The 23,468-nt window shown below is 39.4% G+C and overlaps 2 protein-coding genes across 3 annotated transcripts; both read right to left on the bottom strand.

Annotated features, from left to right (window-relative positions):
* Positions 1 to 288: 288 nt before the first annotated feature.
* On the bottom strand, positions 289 to 12,126 carry acer3 (alkaline ceramidase 3). 2 transcript variants are annotated; one of them, XM_044222762.1, is made up of 11 exons: positions 11,970 to 12,126; positions 9,428 to 9,538; positions 9,187 to 9,239; positions 8,876 to 8,928; positions 5,120 to 5,201; positions 4,973 to 5,008; positions 3,597 to 3,655; positions 3,365 to 3,466; positions 2,848 to 2,952; positions 2,717 to 2,762; positions 289 to 2,616 (listed from the first exon to the last, which is right to left on the bottom strand). In XM_044222762.1, exons 1-11 carry the CDS (start codon positions 12,070 to 12,072, stop codon positions 2,563 to 2,565), a joined length of 804 nt encoding a protein of 267 aa, XP_044078697.1. In that variant the 5' UTR covers positions 12,073 to 12,126; the 3' UTR covers positions 289 to 2,562. The 2 variants fall into 2 exon arrangements, with proteins under 2 accessions (XP_044078697.1, XP_044078698.1); XM_044222763.1 differs by having other exon boundaries at positions 289 to 2,574.
* Positions 12,127 to 14,552: 2,426 nt separating this feature from the next.
* serpinh1a (serpin peptidase inhibitor, clade H (heat shock protein 47), member 1a) lies at positions 14,553 to 19,320 on the bottom strand. Its single transcript, XM_044222761.1, has 5 exons — positions 19,133 to 19,320; positions 17,004 to 17,625; positions 16,826 to 16,924; positions 15,727 to 15,959; positions 14,553 to 15,626 (listed from the first exon to the last, which is right to left on the bottom strand). Exons 2-5 carry the CDS (start codon positions 17,599 to 17,601, stop codon positions 15,324 to 15,326), a joined length of 1,233 nt encoding a protein of 410 aa, XP_044078696.1. The 5' UTR covers positions 17,602 to 17,625; positions 19,133 to 19,320; the 3' UTR covers positions 14,553 to 15,323.
* Between the last annotated feature and the right edge of the window lie 4,148 nt (positions 19,321 to 23,468).

Genomic DNA, 23,468 nt, shown 5'->3' with positions numbered 1-23,468 from the left:
ATGTGTAAGGAGAACAATATTGGACCCAGAATTGAACCTTGAGGCACACTGTACTTGATATGGAAAAAGGATGAAACTAATGCCAGCTTCCCTGTTCAAATGCAGGGAGAGCAAGCCAGCCCTACATCCACAAGAGTCAGAGGAGCATTGTGGAAATATGGTGCATGCGGTGTGCAGTGTTTATGCCACAGCCAGCAAATGACTGCCACACCTTCAAGTTGCATGACTCAATTCAAACCCCTAACAACATAACAGTATTTGTGATAAGAAACGACTGACAAAATAAAGTTCTTATGTAGACAAATTGTCTGACACATTTTATTTTATTTGACAATACAGGACATCATTAAAGAATGGCACATGACCAAAGTTCAACAAAATGTTGGCAGAGTTTGCTTTTCTGGCCTCACCACATAAGTATTATTACTTATAGCTACAGTTATCATCATTATTAACAACCTGCAACTAAGTTGTTGGACACATGAAATGAATAGATGGCCAAAGAATCAGGCACAGACTGCATTAGAAACTGTTATTGTTTGTGCTCCTGATGCTTTAACTGCTAATAATCAGTGGGAGGGCATACTGCACAACACAAGGGACAATTTAAATGGTTTGTTTATCACGAACATCAAGGCAACTTGGATTACACTGCAAGGATAACAATAAGGCACCCTCTTTGACAACCGCTCACCTCTGCTGATGAGCAGTGATTTCAAGATAACACACTGAAGATTCACAGACATTTGAATAATGTTAATACTTATCTTTTATACATTGTGCTGAAGAATGTTTGTAACACTGGGTTCATGAAACTGTTATACCCAATGAGAGTTAGTGACACAGCATGTAAGCATAATGAAATGAATTATGTGTTGTCTCAGGAGATAATCCAGCACACAGCAGTTAAGGAGGCCACACAAATACAAATATCTCCATACAACAATAATGTTGTGCATCTTCCAATTTACCACAATTACTTCAAACTCCAGGTTCTATTGTTACCATTACATATCCACAATTTTACAGTAACAAAACAAACATTGTAAATAAAAAGCCCTTCATTTCACAACACAGATCCAGTACAAGAAAACAGAGTTCTACAGTAGGTAGGTGGTGTTCTTCCATGCACAAGGGCATGCTTGGCAATGTCTGAAATAAGCTGGAAATGTATGCCACCTAGTGGTTGTATCAGACTGTCTGAAAAAGCTATTCCTCCACAATGTGTATATGTGCCATTTGACTCTTCACAGGTTGTTTGCTGGATTTGTTAGCTGGGTTTCAACTATCAGCATTTGAACTCATTTTAACTACCCTCCAAGCTAGCTGTACACATCGGCCATGTGTGTCACTGATAATGGCCTAAGATAGACTATGGGAAAGTTGAGCTGATGCATTTCCAGTGATGTTTCTGCATGTTTGCATTATTTGTGCCTGATCAGACCCTCCACATGCTGGTCAAATCCACACAAAAGGGTTTTCTTAACATAATACACCCCGAGGGAGGCTCATTGTGATTCTGATACTGCTTAAGGGGTGGCTGTAAAATTCTAGTCCTTCACAGAGCACACATGTGTGTGCAGTATCATGTTAAAGATTTTGAAAGTGTTTCTCAGTCCACAGAAATGTGAGATGTAGAAAGTGGTTCAACTTGCTTTGTGTACAGTACCTGGGAAAACTGAAATTCAGTGTTAGAGGTTGTGTAAGAAAACTATAAGCATCGTATCCCTTGTTGCTTACAACAAGGTAAAAGATTAACACGTCTCACACATTACATTACTTTTTTAAATCCCAGAGCAACTTTGGCAATGGAAAAAAAAAAGAAATGAATAATTCCAGTCTTGGCATGTTTTGATTGAAAATTTCAAGTAAAAGTAATTCCTGTGGCCAAGCAAATGAAGGAGGATCTTCTAGACAAGACAGCTGAGCTACAGTAACACAGTATCACTTTCACTTTTTAGCTGGCAGTTACTTTCCCATATGTAATGAGCTTTTCCAAAAACAATACAATACTCCTTAAAAAGGGATATGATAGCACTGTGTTGTAAGCAGAGCTCCCTCAGCTGCTTGTTAAACTACACATAAGCAAAAACCTTAGTTATACTATTTAAATATCTTTAGGCTTAGGAGATTCAAATATCCACATAATCAAAAATACAACAATAAATATGCTAATGTGAATTCTGAATCAATGATACTGTTTTCCCTTTTCCCAAACCCTAATTAAGATAACATTCATAACCCATTCATCATTTACCACTGCAGTGGGCTACACATCATATTTGCATTGAAAATGAATGAGAAAAATGTAATTATTACACTACAGAAAAGCGAGTCTAATAAATTATGATTAATGAAAAAATCTTCAATTTCTTAAAACTGAACTCGTACTTAGTAAATCCCTACAGTGCAGAACCGAAGGGTCCCTTGGGTGGTGCCTTGGGGTCCACCTGCCCCCTAGGTGTGGGCTAATTTGCCAGCAATGGGCAATGGCAGGTCCCTGTGCCGATGGCGTCTGGATATGGCAGTCACCATCCTTCAGTTGGTCCCCATCCCTTCATTTCAGCTCGTCTTCTGTGGTTCAATGTGCAATGTGGGCCAGACACCACAAAGAAACTGAACAAAGTTAGGATAAGACAGGACAAATAAATATATGAATTAATTAATAAAATTAAATAAAACTACAATACATACAAAGGCTAAGGGCTAGACATACCTTTACTTTTGGTCTGTACTTGAGGTAGGTTGACCTGATCTGCAGGCTAAAAGAAGATGAACATTAGATTGTAATGCAAATGAACATGTCTCACCACAGCTGACTCCTGTTACTTACTTACGGGAGCTTACCTGAGAAGTATGTGCAGGTAGGATCCAAGGCCTGTGAAGATGTGCCACCAGGCATGAAACTGTGTCACTACTCCAACACCGTGGGGAAGCGTTTGTCTACTGGCTCTGAGAGACCAAAAAAACTTAAATTAATAACAAAAACAAAAATTGTATGTCCTACAGTATGAGATTCTCCAGAGGAGGGTGCTAATAAATTCTCTAAAAAAAAAGTCATTACTTTATAAATGTTTGATTTTATAAATGTTTGTACTTTATAAATGTTTTCATATCAAAATCTAAACATGCATCATGCATTTTTAAGTTACTTTGAGTTTGCCTGACTTGTCCTTGAGATGAGAAAAATGCATTACATTAACGGTGTGATGTCACTTAAAGGTTAATGTCATTGACTGTTGATGTTAACATTTTCCACACCACTGCTGTTAAAAGGAGGATAATTAACTTTGCTCTCAGAATTCCAAAATTAACTGATACATAATAACAAGACTCTTAGTATTTTTCCACTACATATACTCACCTTAATGTGTTACAGAAGACATTGTCGATGTTCCAAAGTAGGAACCCTAACATAAAGACTCCTAAGGAGGTGTAACACAGCGGCCTGAGCCATGGGTACACCCTAACATTGAAACAAAAAAAAAAAAAAAAAAAAAAAACAAGAAAGTTGTTACTCTATTAAATATCAATGATCAACCAGTCTTATGATATGTTAATGTTTTTAATTTTAACAGTCCTCTTGGCAAACTTACCATGTAACAATGAAAATAGATCGCATCACTAGGCAAGCTACCAGAGCACCATACATGACCTAGAAGAAGACACAATTATTTATTTGGCTTTGATACACCACAAAGGCTTGTGGGGCAAGACAAATACACATTTTGACTACTAACTATTTACATATTTTATCAAGTCAGCAGAGCACAAAGTGTTTAATTTGCTGAATTCCAGGCAGCCTAAGCTGTACATTGAGATTAATGCTAACATAGCCTTCTGACATAGGCTGCTAGCATAGCCTTTCCAATAGAAGCAAAGTTGTCTCAAATTTTCTTCCATCCAATAATTTTGTTTCTTTGAGTATAATGAGCATTTATAGCTAGTCAATACAGTAAGATGCTGCTTTTTTCAAAAGTTTATATAATTTAGCAATCTATAAATTCAATCTGCTAGATTGGTGTATTAAAGAAATACACAAAAAATATCTCTGTCACACAATTAGGTTTAACCTTTCTGAATCACCCAGCCTGATAATCAGATTCAATAGTCATTTCGGTTTCACTTCATTATCTATTTGAACTGGGGAAATTGGAGATGTGAACAGTGATTCAGAGATCTAACACAGGCTAACTTTTACCTCTTCAGGTCTAATAATCCTTAAAATGAAACAATCTGTAAAGGAAAAAACACTCTTTGGTTGAATTGCACACAGCTCATGCCCACACTAAGACATGGTTATAAGCTGAAATGATGGGTCACACAGACTTCCTTAAAAAGGAAGCCAAAAAGTTTTGTTTGATTACAGTAAGTATCACACAAATTAGGCAAACCAACACAAAGGGCTAGATGCATTCAGTACCATCTCTAATTAAAAGTAGAAAACTACTCATACAGAAAGTCGCCATTTGAACCAAACTATGTACTTTTTTCACTGTGCACCAACAGGGATTACATTATCAGTCTCCTAACGAACCACCATAGAGCAGTGTGATTAGTAAACAAAGTCACCTCCAAAGAGTAAACAAAGGCAGCTGTCAGATTGTCCTTACTGCTGTAAAGCAACACACACAATGTGAGATTCTAAGAAGATACAGACAAACACTGGGTATTACAGAAGTGGCTGTGGTTTGGGGTTATGAGTTTATTCTTCTTCCTGGCAACAAATGTTAACTGTGGTTTGATCCTATAGTTAAGGATTTTGCATATCTGCTTTGATATGAAATGATACTTTATGTTTAACAACCAGCATGCACCAAAATGAGTGTTTCTCTCTCACTCTGGTAACTGCATGCTGTGTTGGCAAGCCCAATGTTTACACAAGGTAAAAATGACTTAAGGCACACTGAGCCCTGATAGCAAACAATGAGCAATTTGAGCCAGGTGAGCATAACACAGAGCACTCCCTTACCTGGTGAAAGACTGGCTCCTTCCACTGTAAATATACCTACAAAAATAAATACAGAAATTACTAAAGGAGGATATGATGGGTATTATGCGTCATTTACTATATGGTTCAAAGTAAATGATCACCGTTATAGTCAAAATGAATACTCACCACAGTGACTGAGATGCTGAAGATTAATAATAATGCAATAGGAAATAAGCTGATGCTTTTCTCTTGTTTGAAGCACTCATATCTAAAAGAAGAAAGAAATGTGTTTATCTTACATGTTCAGCTTGAATAACCATAAAGAATAAAGAATAACAGAAGGTTAGAAGGAATATGTCCACCCTACATATTCCATATGTACGGGGAGTGACCCTTACTGGGTTTCTCTTTAAGACACATCACCTGTGGTGGCAACATGTGGTTATATAAGCACCACACATGCATGGCCTCTCTGGTTAACCTTGATTGGAGCATGTTTTGAAGCAGCTGGAGAGTGTCTCTCCACTCAGAGAACCTGGGTTGCACATGTAACCTTCCCTCTATCGTGTCTCTCCACCCTACAAAGGCCTGTCACGATAACTACTTTTGTTGGACTAGGGATGGGCCAATATACGATTTCATTGCAGATCGGGATAAAAAACACTCAAGATAATTTGATCGTGGTAAATTTCTATTATCTGGATAATCGTGAATATCTTCATGAGTGACTTGAAAAGTCCAATGCCAGGGCCAGTTGGATTTTATTATTGTTAAAAAGGATACTCCTGTATTTAAGTCAGGGATAAATTATACATTCTGATGCAACTGATAAAATTGTTGTCCGTACCATTTGACATCATGAAGTGCCTGATAAAATACAGGAATTATCATGTGAGAAAGAAACAGACTCACAAAATGTTTTAATTATTTATTTATTCTTTATTTATGCAGAGGGACCTTATGATTTATGATTACCTTATTTAAAGATTGTTTTTCATTAAAAAAGGATGCTCACTATGTGTGTCCTATCTGTGATGCAATAAAAGTATTTGTTTCTTAACTAAATATAAGGTAAAGTGATTTCAGTGTGTTTTAGTGCCATTTTAGAAGTTAAGTATATTTTGATGATTATCGGGATGATATCGTGAATTGCAATTATTTTAGCCAGGATAATCGTGACATGAAATATTCATATACCCATGCTTATGTTGGATGATATATTGCCCCAGCAATGACTGCGATTTTTATTGTAATTTTAAGGGCATTTGCATGACATTCCATCGCATTCATTTGCATAAAGCATAGGGGTTGAGTCAGTTGCTGCAAGGGAGAGAAAGAGAAATCTTTAGCCAAATCACAAACTCATTACAGGGACATTGTATATTTGAAGTAAAAAAAGTTTTTAAAAAATCTACAAAAAGGGAGGGAGAAGATCAAACTAACTATTTAAATATTTACTAGCTATAGGACCACTGAAACCCAGAGATCTGGAGAGAAAGAGTGAGAGAGAAGCTCAAACCTGCTGCCCCACACACCGCACCTACAGACTGTCAGTGAAAGACGAGACCCGGCGCTGCTGGCAGAAGAGCCAAGGACTGCGATTACTCTGAACAGCATGCATGGGAAGGAATTACAATATAATAAATGAATATATTTCTCGCCTTTTCTATGATGGTCTGAATAGGTCACCGAGATGGTAACACTGTGTGTGTGTGGTGGAGCTGTCTGAGTCCCGCCCACGGTGAGAGCAGACGAGAAGGACAGAAGCAGCGCAACCAGAAATGACGTCTCTCAGCATAGCCTTTTCTGTTCATTCGGCTTAGTCAAAAAAACGCTGAGCCCCAAGTCTCATATTGGTAGGGATAACCCTGCTGTTTATTCTGGCATCATGTTGGCTAAAATGTTGGTGACACTTGTGTAAACAAACACGCTTGTAAACACAACGGGCAATATCAAGGTCAGCAAAAATGATCGCAGTCATGTCCATATATCGTACAATAAGTCGTTAATGTAATTATTGCGATAGGCCTAACCCTACATAAGCTCAATAGATTGGGCTGGAGCGGGACTCAAACAAGACCTTAGGGTGGAATGCATTTCGATTATTAAAAGTGATGCATGGCATAAATAAAACGCCGTGGAAATGACAGTGTTTCCGCTGGTAACTTTGATAAACTGAAGGATTCCTTTATGGGTTGAGAAAATTATTTTACTTCTTAAACTAAATAAACTATTTAAAAAATAATAATACTTGGATCAGCTGGAAAATGCATCGTCACAAAGCTGAACAGCCATAGTAGCCTGTGTACTGTTTGTTAATAAATTGTTAGCGAAGCCAGCTAACGCCTCGTAGCCTTCTTACTGAGGGACGCTACAATATATAGGGTTAGGGCTTCGCTAACCACTTCAGGACGCCATTGTAACTGCCTGACAGCCGCGACATGTAAACTGCTTGCAGATGTCACTTGCTGTGTGCGCATGTTAGTGTGTATGACAGCGTGCTTGCGCACTCTTGAATTGTGTATTCCCTCGCAATTCTACATTGACAACTTCATCAGAGAGTAATGTTATGGTTTAATCGCAGTTGAATTTTTTTTTTTTTTTTAAGCTAGGTCTACCTTTCGTCCCGCAACCATCCAAAAATTTATTTTTTATTGTCCCCGGAATGGAAACCCTGAAGTTAGAGCCCTGTACTTGAGAGAAAGCCATTTCAGCTCAACTGTTTCAAGGGACTCGAATTGCTCACCACCTCCAAATCCCATGGAGGGACAGCTGGCCTTCTGAGGTAGGGAGTAACCCTACGAGGGCAACCCTATGTCAGTCTCTGAGGCCCAGCATGGTCTGCTTTTACTGCCACCACCATTCTCTCAAAGTTGAGGGAGACTTGCCCACCTCCAGTATTTCCTGGAGAATGTCATGGGCCATGCAGGAGAGGGGATCCAGCCATCTTGACTTGCACCATATTTGAAACAATAGGAATATGCTGCCCTAGTTCAGAGAGCCGGGGCTCCCTGCAGATTGCTAACCACAGACTGGGGCAACCCCAAGGCTAGAAATTCGTCCAGAAAAGGATGGAAAAGAGTCCCATGGGCCTTGGACAGCAGGTCACACCGAACAGGGAGTTCCCAGGGGTGTCCTCAAAGGAGGGGCGAACCAGATGATCTGCGGCCAATTGGGGGCCACCAAGATGAGGCTCACGTCTTGCACCATCCTGTGAGGGCTGGTTTCTGAGAATCATCAGGGCTAAGGGGAGGGCTTGGGCGGGCCGCCCACTCTGCCGGCCACATATCGCTCTACTACGCCAGTAGGCGTCTAAACGGACCCTGAGGTCACCTGGAGCCAATGACGCCAGCTGGGGTGTGGGGCTGTCGACACACCCTGTTAACATGCTTGCCAAAGCATCCCTGACTTCTCTCAAGCACAAAGACAGGCGTCTTGAGCCTGCTGGAGCATTTTATTTAATAGACCAGCTCTAGTTCTTACTTGTAAGTGGACAATGCTGACGTCAACACACACGATAACAACTCAATGTCAAGATACAAACAAGTATCAAGGGCAAGCACATGTGGTGCTTATATAACCATGTGTTGCCAATCAGAGCATGGCCACCACGGGTGATGCGTCTTAAAGAGGGTCCATGTAAGCTGCAGTCCCGTACATATGGAATATGTAGGGTGGAGAGATAGTCTCCACACAATAAAGAACAAGCTGATCAAAAGTGGAAAGATATACTTGAGTCCAGTTTAGAATCAATTGTTCCATTACATGCAGTACGCTTTACAGCCACAAGAAGATATCACACTGTACTTTTGTGGAATGGATCAAGTGATCAGAAAGGGATTCACTGGTTCATTTTAGCTACAATCACACTAAATATGTTCTCAGTGACCGTCGGTCTTAAGTGCCTCAACAGCAATAAATCCAAAAGGTTAAGCCACTTACAGACAGTAGACAAAGACGCATGTACTGTAAATCATTGGCAACTCATCCAGTAACTGCAAATGAGAATACAGAGAAAACACATCACTAGAGGATTACATTGTGTCAGCGTAACTAAACATCGCATGAGGCAGCAAATGACCTCATATTTCGATAACAAATATTTCCCAAGGCAACAATGAGTCTGATTCATGCAGTGTCAGCAAGAAATTGAGATTATTAGAAAAAACATAATCCCAAACAGTCATCCCCTAATTATTCTGTGTACACTTTTTGCTGAAATAATGAGATTTCCATGTAACACTGTAGCCCACCTGCATCTCATATAGCAGCGTCATGTGGAAGCACCAGGATCCAACACCAACAGCTGGGTGACGCACATACAACCCCACAAAACATTAAAACTGAAAGTCAGGACATTGTCACGTATGTGCATCAGCAGTAAATACTGTACATCTGGAAAGGCTGTTGTTAATACGACAAGATCTGTGTTTGCTTCAGTATTGCCACTAATGTACTGTAGAGCCAGGTCATTTATGGTTTCAACAGACTAACCTGCCAGGCCGAGGAAAGAGCAGACGTAGCGAAACTCAAGGCCATCACGAAACGTTTGGACGGCCCCACAAATGGGAGGAAGAATCATAATCAGGTTGCTGACAGTGTTCCCTGTTAAAAAAAGACAACAGAGAACAAATTATAGCCAGATGACATGACCAGATCACATATTTGAACACCTCCGAATGCCTCTGTGATTGGGTGACATGATAGCAGTGAGACTGGGTTACATATTATGAACAACAGATGAACAACAGCATGAATGGTGTCTTACTGCAGAAACCTGATCACTGCACTAGGAGTTCATGCACACACTTCTGCTACTATGTTTGCTGCCACCATACGTGAATTTTCTATTGTATTACTCGAATATTACACAGAAATTCACAGCACTTAAATACTTTAATTACTGTGCATTTGTCACTTTAACTATATAGCACAGGTAATATAGCAAGCAGTTTTTGGGGTTGTTATTACACATACAGGTAAAGGATAAATGGGCAGACAGTAAATGATGGATGGACATCAATCCCACTTTTCTATTGTTTCAGAACTGCGACGGTAAGTCGATTAATTGATTCAATGATTGACACAAAATTAATCAGCAACTATTTTGATAATCGACTAATCATTTCAGTCATTTTTCAAGCAAAACTGCCAAAAATGTGCTAGTTCCAGATTCTCAAATGTGCAAATTAGCTGTTTGCTTGGTCTTACATTATAGTAAATTGAACATTATTGGGTTTTGGACTGTTGGGTGGACATAACAAGTCATTTGATGAAGTCACCTTGGGCTCTAGGATATTGTGATGGGCATTGTTCACAGTTTTCTAATGTTTTATAGAACAAGCAATTAATCAATTAATCAAGACGATCGACATTGTGTATGTAAAGCTCCCTACCCTAGCCCATTGCTGTGTACTTGCCAGCCCAGTACATTATCAGGCCCACAAGGAACCTGATAAAACAGAGCTCAACACTGATCCTAAAGTTGCTCTTTCTGGGTGTGGCGATGTACAAACTCAGTGGAAATAATCAGCCTTACCAGGATGGTAAGCAGTTTGAAAACTAACACTGCTGCTTACTAGTATTTTCATAACCAACATGACACTTTCTCTTTATCTGCAGGTGTCAGATAAAAGCCAAGGCGCTTTCATGAGTCCTCAGAGTGACCATTTTAAAATGTGTGGACTTTGGGAGTGTTTTGTTTTTCACATTTCAATGACAACTGCAAACACCTGAATGTGATGAGACACCTGTCCCCTATGTGAGAGACTCATTATGACCTCCCTCTGTCTGCCTTCTACCTTCTACTGTCACCATGTGATGATGTTTTAAAAAGAGAGATAATGCACAAAAGCACACATCAAATGAGGATTAAAATCATGCCAGTGTCTCTTTTCCATTTGAACAATGCCCCATTCCAGCCATTGTAACCTGAATCGACATTTAAATGCTAAACAACCCTTCTGCGGCTGACAACAATTATCTAGCTAGGTCAGCGTGTGTCATTTCTGCAAACAAAGCTTCAACTGTCAGTATCCTTGATATGCTGCATTTACACAAGTAGGCCTAGCAACGTTTAGAAATGTTTCAAGGGAATAAATGAATACAGCATGCCTATAACATGTACTCCACAATTAGTGGCTTAGAGTAGGACTTCATAGGACAATAAAATGAAGTGTTTACTGTGTTAAACGCTGACCCACTTGGCTTGAGGACTGAAGAACCATTTTTAGAGCTTCGTTCACTTCCAAGAGCTTAAAATTGCCTGCACAATAATGAGTAGCTTAAAAATATTATGTAGTTTGGCTATACGTTTTGGAAGGAAAGCATGGATCACTGCATGTTAGCAAAAGCTGAAGCCTCTACCATATGTAATTTCTGCATTAAGTAACGCTGATATAGAAGCTTTTTGAACAGTTTGACACAAACAATGTTTAAATCTAAGATAACGTTAATGGTTCCAGAGGAACCAGTTTTTATCATTTGACAAAGCAATGAGGCGCCCTGATAGTATGGAGGAAATGTTCTATCATGTTTCAGGTGGTGCCTGTGAATGACTATGCACCTTGTAAAGTGCAAGACATTCAAGACCACGTTCCAGAGTCCAGTTGAAATGCAAATTAGCGGTAATGTGGAATAATGTTAATCTGCGTTGGGTCTATGATAAAGTTAGCTGACACTCGGCGGAATAATAACCGACAGTAAAGCTAACGCTATATGCAAAACAGCTCGACACAGAACAGGTTGAGTATATCTCCGCGGCGGACAGCTTTTCCTTTTCCTCATTAAAGCTCTAGTTGGTCAAATGCCATATGAGCTTATACTAGGTCACTGAAAATTCACATCAGCCGAGCTAACAAGATAACATAAATCCACCAAATTATTGTTAATTGCTCGCTGCTCCTACTTCATGTTTACGTTTGTCAGCCTGGGCGACTGTGCGTAGCCTACACACTACGTCTGTCCTTCCCAAGTCTCCTAAAATGAACCACAAAAATCACGTTTTAGTATAAATGATACACTCATATTTACTTACAAAATTCCGCGATGTAAAAAGAAACGACATAATTTTCTTCACACCAGTCCAGTGTAGAGGTTGGCCGCCCCCAGTATCCTTGCCTGTCTGCCGAGGGAGCCATGATGGAAGAGGAGGAGACTGTGGGTACTAACGGATTTGTAGTCCCATCACAGCACGCGCACTCCTCGAGCCCTCCTCCTCACGAGCGACGGAAGACACAGTCCAGTTCAACTGCTGTCACAGTAAATTACACATAAACACAGTGTTAGCGCCAAGCAAAGAAAACGTTTTGTTTAGCTACATATCAGACTTGTATCATTCTAAGTGCAGTCTATGCAACAAATGTAAGTGTTATTAATTGATAGGCCAACCTAAACTCAGTTTTAACCTAAAATTAACCTTACATAGCCTACTAATTGTGTTAAGAATCCAGAATGCCATTAAAATGTATGCCATTTGAAAAAGCCTTTTATGTTTTATTTGAGTTACACTTCAATGTTTAGATAGCCGATATGTGTCCACTGGTGACATTCAATATGATTATTATTAGTGCAAGAAAACCTTAATGGTTCTTTTCCTGTGTACATTACAGTATACAGCAACCCATAGCAACCAACAAATAAAACAGGTTTCAGTTCAGCAGCAATAATATGACAGAAATGTGTCATGCAGCTGAGACAAAAGAAGAACACAGGATACAATACAGACAAGATAATGCAATGGCAGCCATGGTATAGACATGGGGGGGGGGGGTCCAAATGAGAGCCCTCCCCCAGAAAGTGCATTTCCCACAATTCTATGATATTTATATATGAAAAATCGCACATTTAGAACATAGTTTTGAGGACTACATTGACCATTTGAATTCACATTTAAAGGAATAGTCTGTGATTTCTCCGAGATACTTAACAGTCTGTGCGCTTTACTACATTGCATTATAGTTCCAATTTCTCCCCCGATCATCTGTATCTCCAGAGGATGTTCCTGTCTGTCCACTGCTTTCAGCATGCCTCTCCCTCTCCCTGAACATTTACCAGAAGAACAATGACTGACCTTGATGATCATTTTAATTTGATACACTCAATATTCTGCTTGTATTTCTAGTTTTATTTGCTTTAATGTTTTCATGCTGTTTAGCTAGCTAGCTAATAGTAATGTAGTGTATTAAGAACAGTTGGCCTACACAATGTACAGTTACCTGAAATGTTAGCAATTGCCCTGTCTACTAAACCAGTGGGATTCAATTAAAATTCTAGAGGTCCAGAACGTCTTAACGTCTAACGCGTTATGCGTTATGATTCAGTAGCCTAGTAGTTGTATGTCTGTATAGGCCTAGTCAACAAGTGACTGTCATTCAATAATATCTCAGCAATATTTATTGTCACATTAAACTGGAGGGATTATAAATAATAACAACTCTAATAATAAATAAATGTTATTTTCTAATTTCAAGTAAAATAAGAGCTGCATGTAAAAATAAAATATTACATAAGAGAGTGTTTGAAAAATGTGCTTGATTTTAGAAAAATTAAATAAAGTGTGGGAAGAATGAACATGTAGAGTCTGTGCATTCTTGACTGAACGCCCTGTTTTCGCTGTCTACTTTTCTCATCTTCTTGGTTTTAAGGAGGTTCGGTACAAGACTGTGTAGGCCTGCATCACACCACATAAGCAGCTCCTCTATCTCTACAGTAGGCTGCGGCATCATTAAAGAGCATTTAACATCTTCAGCTCCTACTGTATCAGTCTTTCTTCAAGTAAGTTGTAATGCTGTTCAAGTAAATGCTCTGTAGTCAGGTTTTAGATGGTGACACCATAATGTTAACAACATCATTTCTAGGGAAAAAAGCACTTTTTTTAGGATCTCCTAAATTTCCTTATAATTAAGTACAGTATAACTATTTCGATTGCACATTCTTTAAACAATTCTCCAAATTTTCCAAGAACTGCAGCATGATTGTATGCATTATTCTCACACAGCCAAAGAAAGCAAATATAAAAACAGTATGATACATGTATGTAATGTATGCCAATCACTGTTCTGTTGTAAATCCTCTAGGTGGTGTGACACACACAAAAAAGGTTTCAGAATACGCTGAAACAATGACAATACAAAATACTCTCAAGATTATCTCCTATTTAATCTTCTCCTTAACCAATTAAATTCTATTATTCTATTATTTTTTTTTTACATTAAATAATTAATCATTTGCTAGTTATTGACTGTTTTTGTAGATGTTCATTGTCAGCCTAATGCATACACTCAGGTGGTAGGTTGATAATGTGGCTTTAGCAAGTGCTTTGCTCATTGGAGCAGCTGCAGAACCCATCTGGATGTACCCAAATATTTAGCTGAGGTCTAAATATTTACATACATTAATATTTAAGAAGCTATGTTTACCATGTAGTGTATACCATTGCAACTCTAACATTCTTTGCTGAAGTAGAGCTGCCCAGGAGGTTGGACAATTACGCTCACTGGAATTTTTTCATTATTCAGCTGGAAAATCCTACGCGAGGCCTGACTTCAACAGACATGCCCAAGGCTAATCTGCCATTTCCAACAGACATTCTGGTACACCAGATCTAAAATTAACATGACACTTTTTTTTTTACACACTTTTATTGCAAAAACAGGACATTTGTAACAGTCTAAAACCATTCATATTTTGAAATTGTCAAACCATGTGTGCACACATTGTTATTAAATCAGCCATAATTTGGTTGTTTGCCAGTGTAGACCAGTGTATTCAGGGAATTTGCCTCAGTAATGTAGCCTCTTCGTTTTAAAAAAATGTTTGCGGTGAAAAGCAGTGCAAAGGATGGACAAAACTGTGATGATCCATGGACTTAACAAATTAAAAGCAGCCATGCTTGACAGACTAAGACATATTTTGTTCAGTTAAGTAAGTTTGTAAGATTGTTGAACACCTTTTACAAAGACTGTCAAGACTTGACAACAGAAACAGTTTTTGTGCTGGCATATGCTAATGATAATGTTTCACAGGTATTCTCCTCCTCCATTAAAGTAAACTGTGCATTTACATTTTAGGCATTAATCAGGGAAATCATACTTAATGTAAGTCTTCAGTCCATAATGTGATCTGCCGATGCATAATAAAAAAAGCCACATAATGATATCAAATATTCTTCAAGATAAAAATGAAGGGTGTGCACAATGCTTTGCTGACTAAAACACAGGACAAACATCTCTTCAGTCATGTATTGTGGAATGCTGTTGGCATGTGACATAAAGGAATGCACTTGTGCAATATCAAACGTTAATCTCCTACTTCTCTCAGCATATTGCAAAAAAAAATTACACTCACACGCAGTCAGGCATTTAACTTACACACTCAGGTCAACACGTAGTTACAATTCATCTCTCATCTTTTCACCCTTTGGCCGGACCATCCTGCCAATGAACAGGATGGAGTTTGTCTTCTGGTCCTTCACTAGGAAGATGAAAGGATGGTCAGCGTAGAACAGTTTAGGGTTTTTCAGCTTGTCAGTGCCGAAGATGCTGGTGTCAATTTCATTTCCATCAGTGTCCCATTCCATTGCAGAGGCGTGAAACACACTGGACAAGTAGAGGTCCTTCTTCCCAGAAATGTTGGACAAGTCAGCTTTGGATTTGTCCACAGCTTCTGTGAGGCCCAACTCCCCGAGGTGTTTCTAAATGGGAGCAGAAAAATACGGTTCAGATTATGTGAAAGGGGTTGAGGCAGAAGTTCAGACTGAGGTGTTGTCATTTCTAGTCTCTTGCATCCTTTACCTGCAGGTTGTGACTGACTTCCATGCTGACTTTGGGCAGAGACACAGCTACTGCTGTCTGTTGCAGCTTGCCCATCCATGTGTCCAGCTGCTTCTTGGTCAGCATCTTCTCCAGTCTCTCCAGAGGTTCCACATGGTAGGGCATGATGAACACCACAGTGGACTTCTTATGAGCCAGAGGCATGCTCAGGATGGACAACTTATTGGTTTTGTCATCATAGAAGCCATGGAGACCTGAGGAAACGCATTAAATGTATTACAAATATTAGCAATCTCTACTTACAATGCATTTTAGGGAACCTCTTAAGCTTTATGCTGTGAACTTTTTCTGTTTTATAAAAAAAAACGGAACAAGAGGTTTCTCCTTGTCCTATACAGCAGGTATTGTATTGCTGTGTTACAGATACTATTTAGTATTGCATATACACCTACATGAAACCAACACAGGGCACGAATAAGTATGCATGTAAAGCAGTTATGAAGGAGCTCTTGTTGCTCTTGTTTCTATGGGCAACATGTGCAGTAATCTTTAAGTAATAGTTCAACATTTTGGGAAATACTCTAATTCAGTTTCTTGTAGAGAGTTAGACGACAAGATTGATACCCCACTCATGACTGTGCGTTATTATACAGCTACAGACAGCAGCTGGTTAGCCTAGCTTAGCTTAGCATAAAGGCTGTAAACAGGGGAAACAGCTAGCCTGGCTCTGTCCAAAGGTAACAAAATCCGCCTACCAGCACCTTTAAAGCTCGCTAATACATGTTATATCTTGTTTGTTTAATGTGTACAAAAACTTATGTGTAAAAAGAACACTGATGTTTAACCCGCAATGGTCTAGGGCTTGTGTAAAAGAGTGTTTGAACACAAATTCGGACACACAAAAAAATGACAAGGGGTAAATATATTGTAAATAAGGAGTGATTTCAGACACAGGCCAGGAAGTTACTGCTCAGAACCAAGAAATAGTCCGGTATGTAACCTACCGTAAAAGAGGCAAATTGTTGTTTTTACACTTGATCATATTTCCCAAAATGTCAGTCTATTCATTTAAATGTCACAGTTTTTTTCTGAACATACTAACAGGATTGATTCCAAGTACCTGTGCGGTGCATCATCTGTACTGAAACAGTGTAGCTACGGGATACCATGAATCCACGGTTGTCCACCATCTTGTGATGGAACTGCTCATCCCAGTGAGCTGTGAAAAAAGAAAGTCAGTTAATTTTGAGAGCATTTAAAGGTATATACTGCACATATACAGGTTTATACAGACTCACGTTTGAAAAACATAGCATTGATGATCATTGCCCCATCAGTCTTTTCTAGATCCTTGGTGACCTCAGGCAGTTTGCCATCAGTAGACTTGGCCGCCCACTCGTTGATGGAGTTCAAAGCACTCTTCTTATCTCTGAAGTTTATCTTGGAGTGGTCACAGTTATAGTGCTTTTTGCTGCTCTTGACAAAATCATCCACAAAGGTGACAGAGCTGGGTCCATACAGGCGGTTGCTAATCTTCCAGGTGACATTGCGGGTCTTTTGGTTGCTCACCTCAGTCAGGAGCTCAGCCAGACCAGAGTGCAGCTGCTCATCTTTAACTTTAGCTGCATTCAGAATGGTTTTTACCTGAGAGGCAGTGGAGGCTTTGCCCCCGAGAGCCACCAGACCCAGAGAGGAGGCCACTACTACAGGGGAAATGAGGATGTTTTCTACATTTTTTTCCTTAGCCATGTTTTGGTAGAGACTGACAGCCAAGTTTGCGCTGTTGTCAGCCAGGATGTTGGCGTGGTTACTCAGGACTTTGTCTGCTGAAGCCGAGGTGGCAGCTGAGGCTGAAGTGGCCAGGAGGACCAGAGCTACCAGGTTTGTCACCCACATGGTGCAATTCTAATCAGAGAAAACCTATGAGAAGATATGAAGACAAACATCAGTCAAGAATGTAATCTACTGACCTCGGAAGAGAGACAAAATCTGGTCGTGATGAGGTGTGTTCGGTTTCAGTTTGAAATATCTTGTTCACCGCACTTTTCCAACCTTAGGAAGTCTTAGTATTAGCCTTAGTATTTTGTGGCATATTTAGCCATTCAAATTAGATCTCTCAGTCTCCAGTAGACCTCAAGGCAAGACTTACATAACAGCCACGTAGGCAGCTGCAGGATGTATCTAAGCCAAAATATTGGCCAGCTAGGTCTGAATTCTCCATGTGTTGGCAACAAAAGATTAAAGATTTCAAAAATTCTCTACAGAGGAATGGGTCCGGTTGATGCTGATTGGTTCCTCGTGGTGGCGTGGAAGAAGTGACCACATGCTGACACACACAACCAATGTTGGTTTTCATTTCAGTCCACGTATATAGAGTGGGTGTGTGCTTTCAGAAGAGGTTTTGTGCATAGGGTCGGTTACAGTTATAGTTCAGATCTTTTGAACTATAAAAATCAGTTTGTGTACTGACAGATGAATTGTTCCAAGTATCGGCCTCTAAACAAAATCCATTAAGGAAATCACAGTCTAGCTAGACATGTCTTTACAGGCTCAGAGAGGCCCACAGAGGAAGATGGAGCGATATCTGACCTCAATGAAAGAGATCACCTTAAAAATGTTAAACAGTGTCTTTAATAGTATTTTTAAATTAGTACTTGATGATTACCCTCTTTCAGTGTTACTAGCAAGTTTAGAACGCAATAAATAAGGATGAATACATTTATTAAATGCCGATGATGTGATCTGAATAGCATTTGAAAAGTAACACTGCATCTGACATTTTAAAACCGTACTGTTTCTTTAAATGACCCAGTGACTAACATTGGTATTTTTGGTTTGTATGTATTTTTATTCATGTTCTTCAGAACCTTTCGTACATCCTTACCAGTTTCATCATGTTTAGACCACTCTCATTATGCCCTTTGTAAGCCATTACTTTTGAGTCTGTCACCCACGAATAGTTAATCTAGGCAGACATGAGACTTAGTTTGAATGAATGATAAGAAATTCTCTTGTGCAGTTTTACAACACAAGAGACACTGTGCATGTATATATCATCAGTAAAATGAATGTGTTTTGGAAAACATTATGTAATTGGCAGTGTAATATGTAGACAAAGAGAAGAGAGAGGTCCCATGTCACAGATGAAATCAGGTCAAAAGTTGCAGCCAACTCCCTAAATTAACTCTCGTTCATTTCTAATTTTGTGCAATATACTTTCACATTTTCTTCTACGTTTATTCTTTCTTTTTAAAAACCTTTCCAACAACTTGGATGAACCACACAGCTTAAATCTACAATGGAATCTTTAGCCGCATATCACAGATCTACTCTTTGTGGCTTTTCACATGCCTGGGCATTTCCAACCAGTTGAACACTGCACTGGATACTCTCCCTCCCCCCCTTCATTCCAGTACTTTTATCTTACCGTATTAGGCTCTTTAAAGGTTTTCCTCAAGCTGCTTGCTAAAAAATCCCAGCGCCGATATGCTCTATGTGAAGTTATTGTATTTAACGGGTAGAAACAGAATTATATGAGACAGTTGCAGGAGTTGCCAGGTTTTCAGAGCATGAAAATCTCTGCACTGGAATCTTATTTCCAGGCTGGTCCCACCCATAGTATCCGGGGCAGTGGGAAAAGAATCCTCCCCTCCAGGTCCTAAAGCCTGGAACTGTAGCCCAGTTGGAGCATGCCTACCACCCAGTGATCCATAATGAAGCTATAGCCCTCATTACTTACTGATTATGATTGTATAGAAACACATGATAGTTTTCCTAAGACAGTTTCATTAGTATTTTCTCAGCTCCTCCAATAAAATAAACTAAACAATGTCTTTTTTGGACATGTATGTATTGTTTGTGCTTACATGAAATACAGCCAAACCATGGTGGTATCTTGATGTAGAAACCAGTATACATGCTTTAAAAATCCAGTTTTATGGTGACTTCACTACTGAACTGATCTACAAGGCAAAACAAACGTTCTGGGTCATGAAAAATGCATGGTATTCGGTGTTACACCTAGACCTTTTTGTATTTTGGGCGCGCGTCAAATGATGGCACTGACAAGTAATGTGAATTACTTATCTTTGTTGTTGTCTCAGTGCTTGAAATGCCCTTTTTTAAAGCACTCCCCCACCCAGTAATTGGACCTCTGCAACCCAGATCTGAGACGTGAATTAACCAAAGCATACGCTTAAAAGGAGTTTCCCTCAAATGTATTTCAATTTCTATTTTGGCAACCATCTTGAATGCAGTAAGTCACTGCTGTGGCTTCACTTCCCATTGGTTGTCAAAGTGTTTAGCAATGTCATGACATTTTCTTGGATCCTACAATTTCCAGAATGCAACTCAAAAGCGTCTTTCATGAAACCCTGCCTGCCTGTTTTATGCCCTCATCTTTCAAGGTGCATGCCCACAGTTCATAATGCTCAGTAAGTCTCAGGCCTGATGACTTCATCAGGGTTATTTTCTCAGCCTTTAGAAAAGAGAGCCGCAGAAGACATTATACAGCTGTGGTTGTTGTTGGGCTGATTGTTTCAGAGAAGTGGCTTCGCCAGACTAAGCACCTTGCTGACACAAATGTGGTGAACTTAGTAGCAACATAGTAAGTGATACTAGGAGAAACTGCACTTATACAGTTATGTTAATTCAATCTGCTGAGATGGTATGAGTTTTGTTGCCAGTGAACACTGTAGAGACACTAGAGAGGCAGACAGGATCTGCTGTAGTTTCTGCCTGATTCTTCCTGGTAACTCTATCAGTACCCTCATTGTCTTGTGCCTGTGTGAGTTAGATTCAAGCGCTCCACAACAAAAGGGAGCACCTAAGGCAAATGTGCTAGTTCAGTAACTTTTGCAGATATATTCAGTATAATAGAAACTTTTTTTTAAATTCTTCCATTAAAAATCAGAACTGTCAGTTCAGTATGTATAAATCGGAGGTGTGAAGGGAGTATGGGAACTGAATGCTGCATTTTTTCCCATGAATGCCTCCTTCTCTTCTTGCTGGTGTTGTGTGCATCCTCCCCCTGCTTGGGAGTCGCTCTGTGTTTGGAAGAGGATCGGGCAGCAGGAAGTTACAGAAGGAGCGGATGCATGTCCGGTGTAACACTCCCCCTGTTCTCTGGAGCTTGTTATTATATCTATCTATCTAACAGCTATTGTTATACACTTTGGGCCTAATGGAAAAACATTCATACATACAGAACATTTTATCACACATACAAATAATTATGAATTTGTTATTAATGCATCAAAAGTGTATAATTGTGTTGTGTCTTTCTGCCATACATTACTGACTCACAAGAGTAAGAGGTACAGTAAATCTTTAGAGTTTGCAGATAGATTTCATATATCTTCAGATATTTGAATTTGTTTATGTTCACTGTTGCAATATTTACAACTAGCTAGCTATCATCTTACCCATGTCTGTGCTGCTCCAGTTGTATATCTATGACACTCCTAATCCAGATATGATGAGATGTAATAGTTCAGAAGGAAAGATATTAATTGCAGGTTTAATTTTGTTTCTTACTTGTGTTAGTTTTTGGTCAGTTTCCAAGTCTGTTGCACAAAACAACTATTCTAGTAATGCATGCTATGTCTCTATCATATTTGATTTGCATATTCTTTGACTACAGTAAGTAGTCCTACATAGATTTTTTTTTTTTATTAAAGGGGTACTCTGCTATTTAGTACTACACTTAAACAAAGTTGGAAGTCTTGCAAGAAACACATTTAAAAAATCCTGACTATGAGTCCCTCTTATGGGTCGGGCTCCCAAAGCTCTAGATCCCACCTTTCCCATGCTGCAACCAATAGCAAAAATGTCATTGTGTGTAACATGTGGAGTGGCCCTTTAATTACTTAACAGTCTGACCCTGTGTTGCTGTTTACTTGGCCTGCATTTGGTGAGATTTACTTCCATGTCTCCTCTTTATTTTCACTGTAAACAGTTTGATGATACAGAAACACCAAAACAGCAATCTTTTTACCCAGAAATACGAACCACCCAACCCCCCTTCCCAAATTAGAAACTCAGAATTTCAACCAACCATGCTTTTCTCAGTAAATCATGCCCATATTGTTCACACATGCTGAGTTTATCAAGAGCACTGAGATGACGAATTATACATTTCACCGGTGAGTATGAAGCTGTAACATGTGTGAAGGGGAAGGTAGCTGGAAGTCTAACTTACCTGGGCCTTTCTTTCCTGCATTGAAACACACCTGAGGCAGCAGCTGAGGCCAGCCTTTGTCTGGTGTGACTTGGTGGTTTGATTTGAGTTACATTAAATACACTTAAGAATATTATTTCAAGACTTAATTTGTAGAACCAGTACTCACTATATAGATGTTGAAATATGAAAAAGATGAAATATTTTGGATTAGCATTTTTAGGTTCTTCATGTTTGGTGAGGGACTTGCAGGGATTCCTTAGGCACATCAGCCAGGAAACATGGTATGCTCAAGGATGATGGTGATGCTCTTAAAAACCCTTACACCTGGGTTTTACACCTGGGTAATGCTGTTTAATTTAGTGTTCAAACACTCAAGGGTCAAACTGCTGCAAATGCCAACCATTGTGTTCCCAGATGTATTGTTTTGGATGCTGTGTTATGGCAGTATCATTTTTCCCACATACTTATTTGGCCTGCATTTATGCCGTCCATTAAACCTTTTCTGTGCATTCTAAACTGAATTTGAATTCATTGTAAATAAAAGCTTTATTGTTGGCGTAGCGGTCTCTGGCTCCAGACTCTCTGGGTCTTGTGTATCTGAGCATTTGCTTTACGCAGAAGAACTACAATACCCAGATTACCAGATTCATTTCGCATCTCCATGAACACATGTTGTGCTTTTCTCACTATCATTCAAAAGAGAGCGAGGGACAAGTGACCAACAGTACAGTGGGTACAGGTGCCCTCTGCTGGCCGAAATACTGACTCCCAGCTGAGCAGTGGGAGTACTTCCCATGACCACCAGAGGCCGACAAAGCGCTAACAATAAAAACAGACAAAATAACATTCTCTATGAACTACTGTTAGTACTAGTCTTGGATGTATATACATCCATGGTACTAGTGCTACTACTAGGTTACTATCACCACCACCGATAGGCTACCTTTATTAGCATCATCATACTTGACTTACACAAAAGGAATGACATCATTTTAGTTACACTGTCACGAGTTGAATTACAAATACACATTTAAACACATAAAGCAGCTGTGGAATGACCTGTTATTAGATTGTGCTTTAATGCCTCTCCTGACATGTTTCCACATTGTCCACAGCTGACATTTCATGCATGCATTTCATCTGTAAGAGAAGTTCTAGTTGAGGGGCCGTCACTGCCACTGCTAAAGTGTTTGGGATTAAAGGGATCTGACGTAATTATCCCAAGCCAAGGGTTAATCTCTGACTGCTGGGCCTGGAATAGATCTCTTACAAAATGTTACTCCTCTGCTCTACCTCTTTGCCAGGTGTTGTTAATGTGCGGCCTGCCGGGTCTTGTACAGTCATGTGCAACTGAGTGTTATATAATTATTACAACAATCAATTAAAATGTCTAAATAGTCTAGTGGCACTGAAGTGAAGAGAAGAGCAGAGCACTGTCATGTTTAAACCCCATTATGATTAACAAATTTAAGATTTCATGTCTGTTGAGAGCATTTTCTGGCCACTTAGGCTGATGAAAACCTTTGAAAGCGACTCGATAGCCAGAAATGTAATGTCAACAAGGTAAAGGCAAGACTGTTTG

Source organism: Siniperca chuatsi, linkage group LG14, assembly GCF_020085105.1.
Source record: "Siniperca chuatsi isolate FFG_IHB_CAS linkage group LG14, ASM2008510v1, whole genome shotgun sequence".
NCBI lineage: Eukaryota > Metazoa > Chordata > Actinopteri > Centrarchiformes > Sinipercidae > Siniperca > Siniperca chuatsi.
Note: the sequence above shows the minus strand (reverse complement) of the source record. Positions and strands in the feature narration are given on the sequence as shown.

What these genes read in the sequence shown, in the direction of transcription:
- serpinh1a (XM_044222761.1), bottom strand. Translation starts at nt 17,601, where the DNA reads ATGTGGGTGACAAACCTGGTAGCTCTGGTCCTCCTGGCCACTTCAGCC. An exon ending in ACAGATGATGCACCGCACAG is followed by an intron (nt 15,960 to 16,825) that starts GTACTTGGAATC and finishes GCGTTTCCTCAG; the next exon opens with GTCTCCATGGCTTCTATGAT. An exon ending in AAGTCAGTCACAACCTGCAG is followed by an intron (nt 15,627 to 15,726) that starts GTAAAGGATGCA and finishes GCTCCCATTTAG; the next exon opens with AAACACCTCGGGGAGTTGGG.
- acer3 (XM_044222762.1), bottom strand. Translation starts at nt 12,072, where the DNA reads ATGGCTCCCTCGGCAGACAGGCAAGGATACTGGGGGCGGCCAACCTCT. An exon ending in TCAGCATCTCAGTCACTGTG is followed by an intron (nt 5,009 to 5,119) that starts GTGAGTATTCAT and finishes TTATTTTTGTAG; the next exon opens with GTATATTTACAGTGGAAGGA. An exon ending in AGTACAGACCAAAAGTAAAG is followed by an intron (nt 2,617 to 2,716) that starts GTATGTCTAGCC and finishes AACTTTGTTCAG; the next exon opens with TTTCTTTGTGGTGTCTGGCC.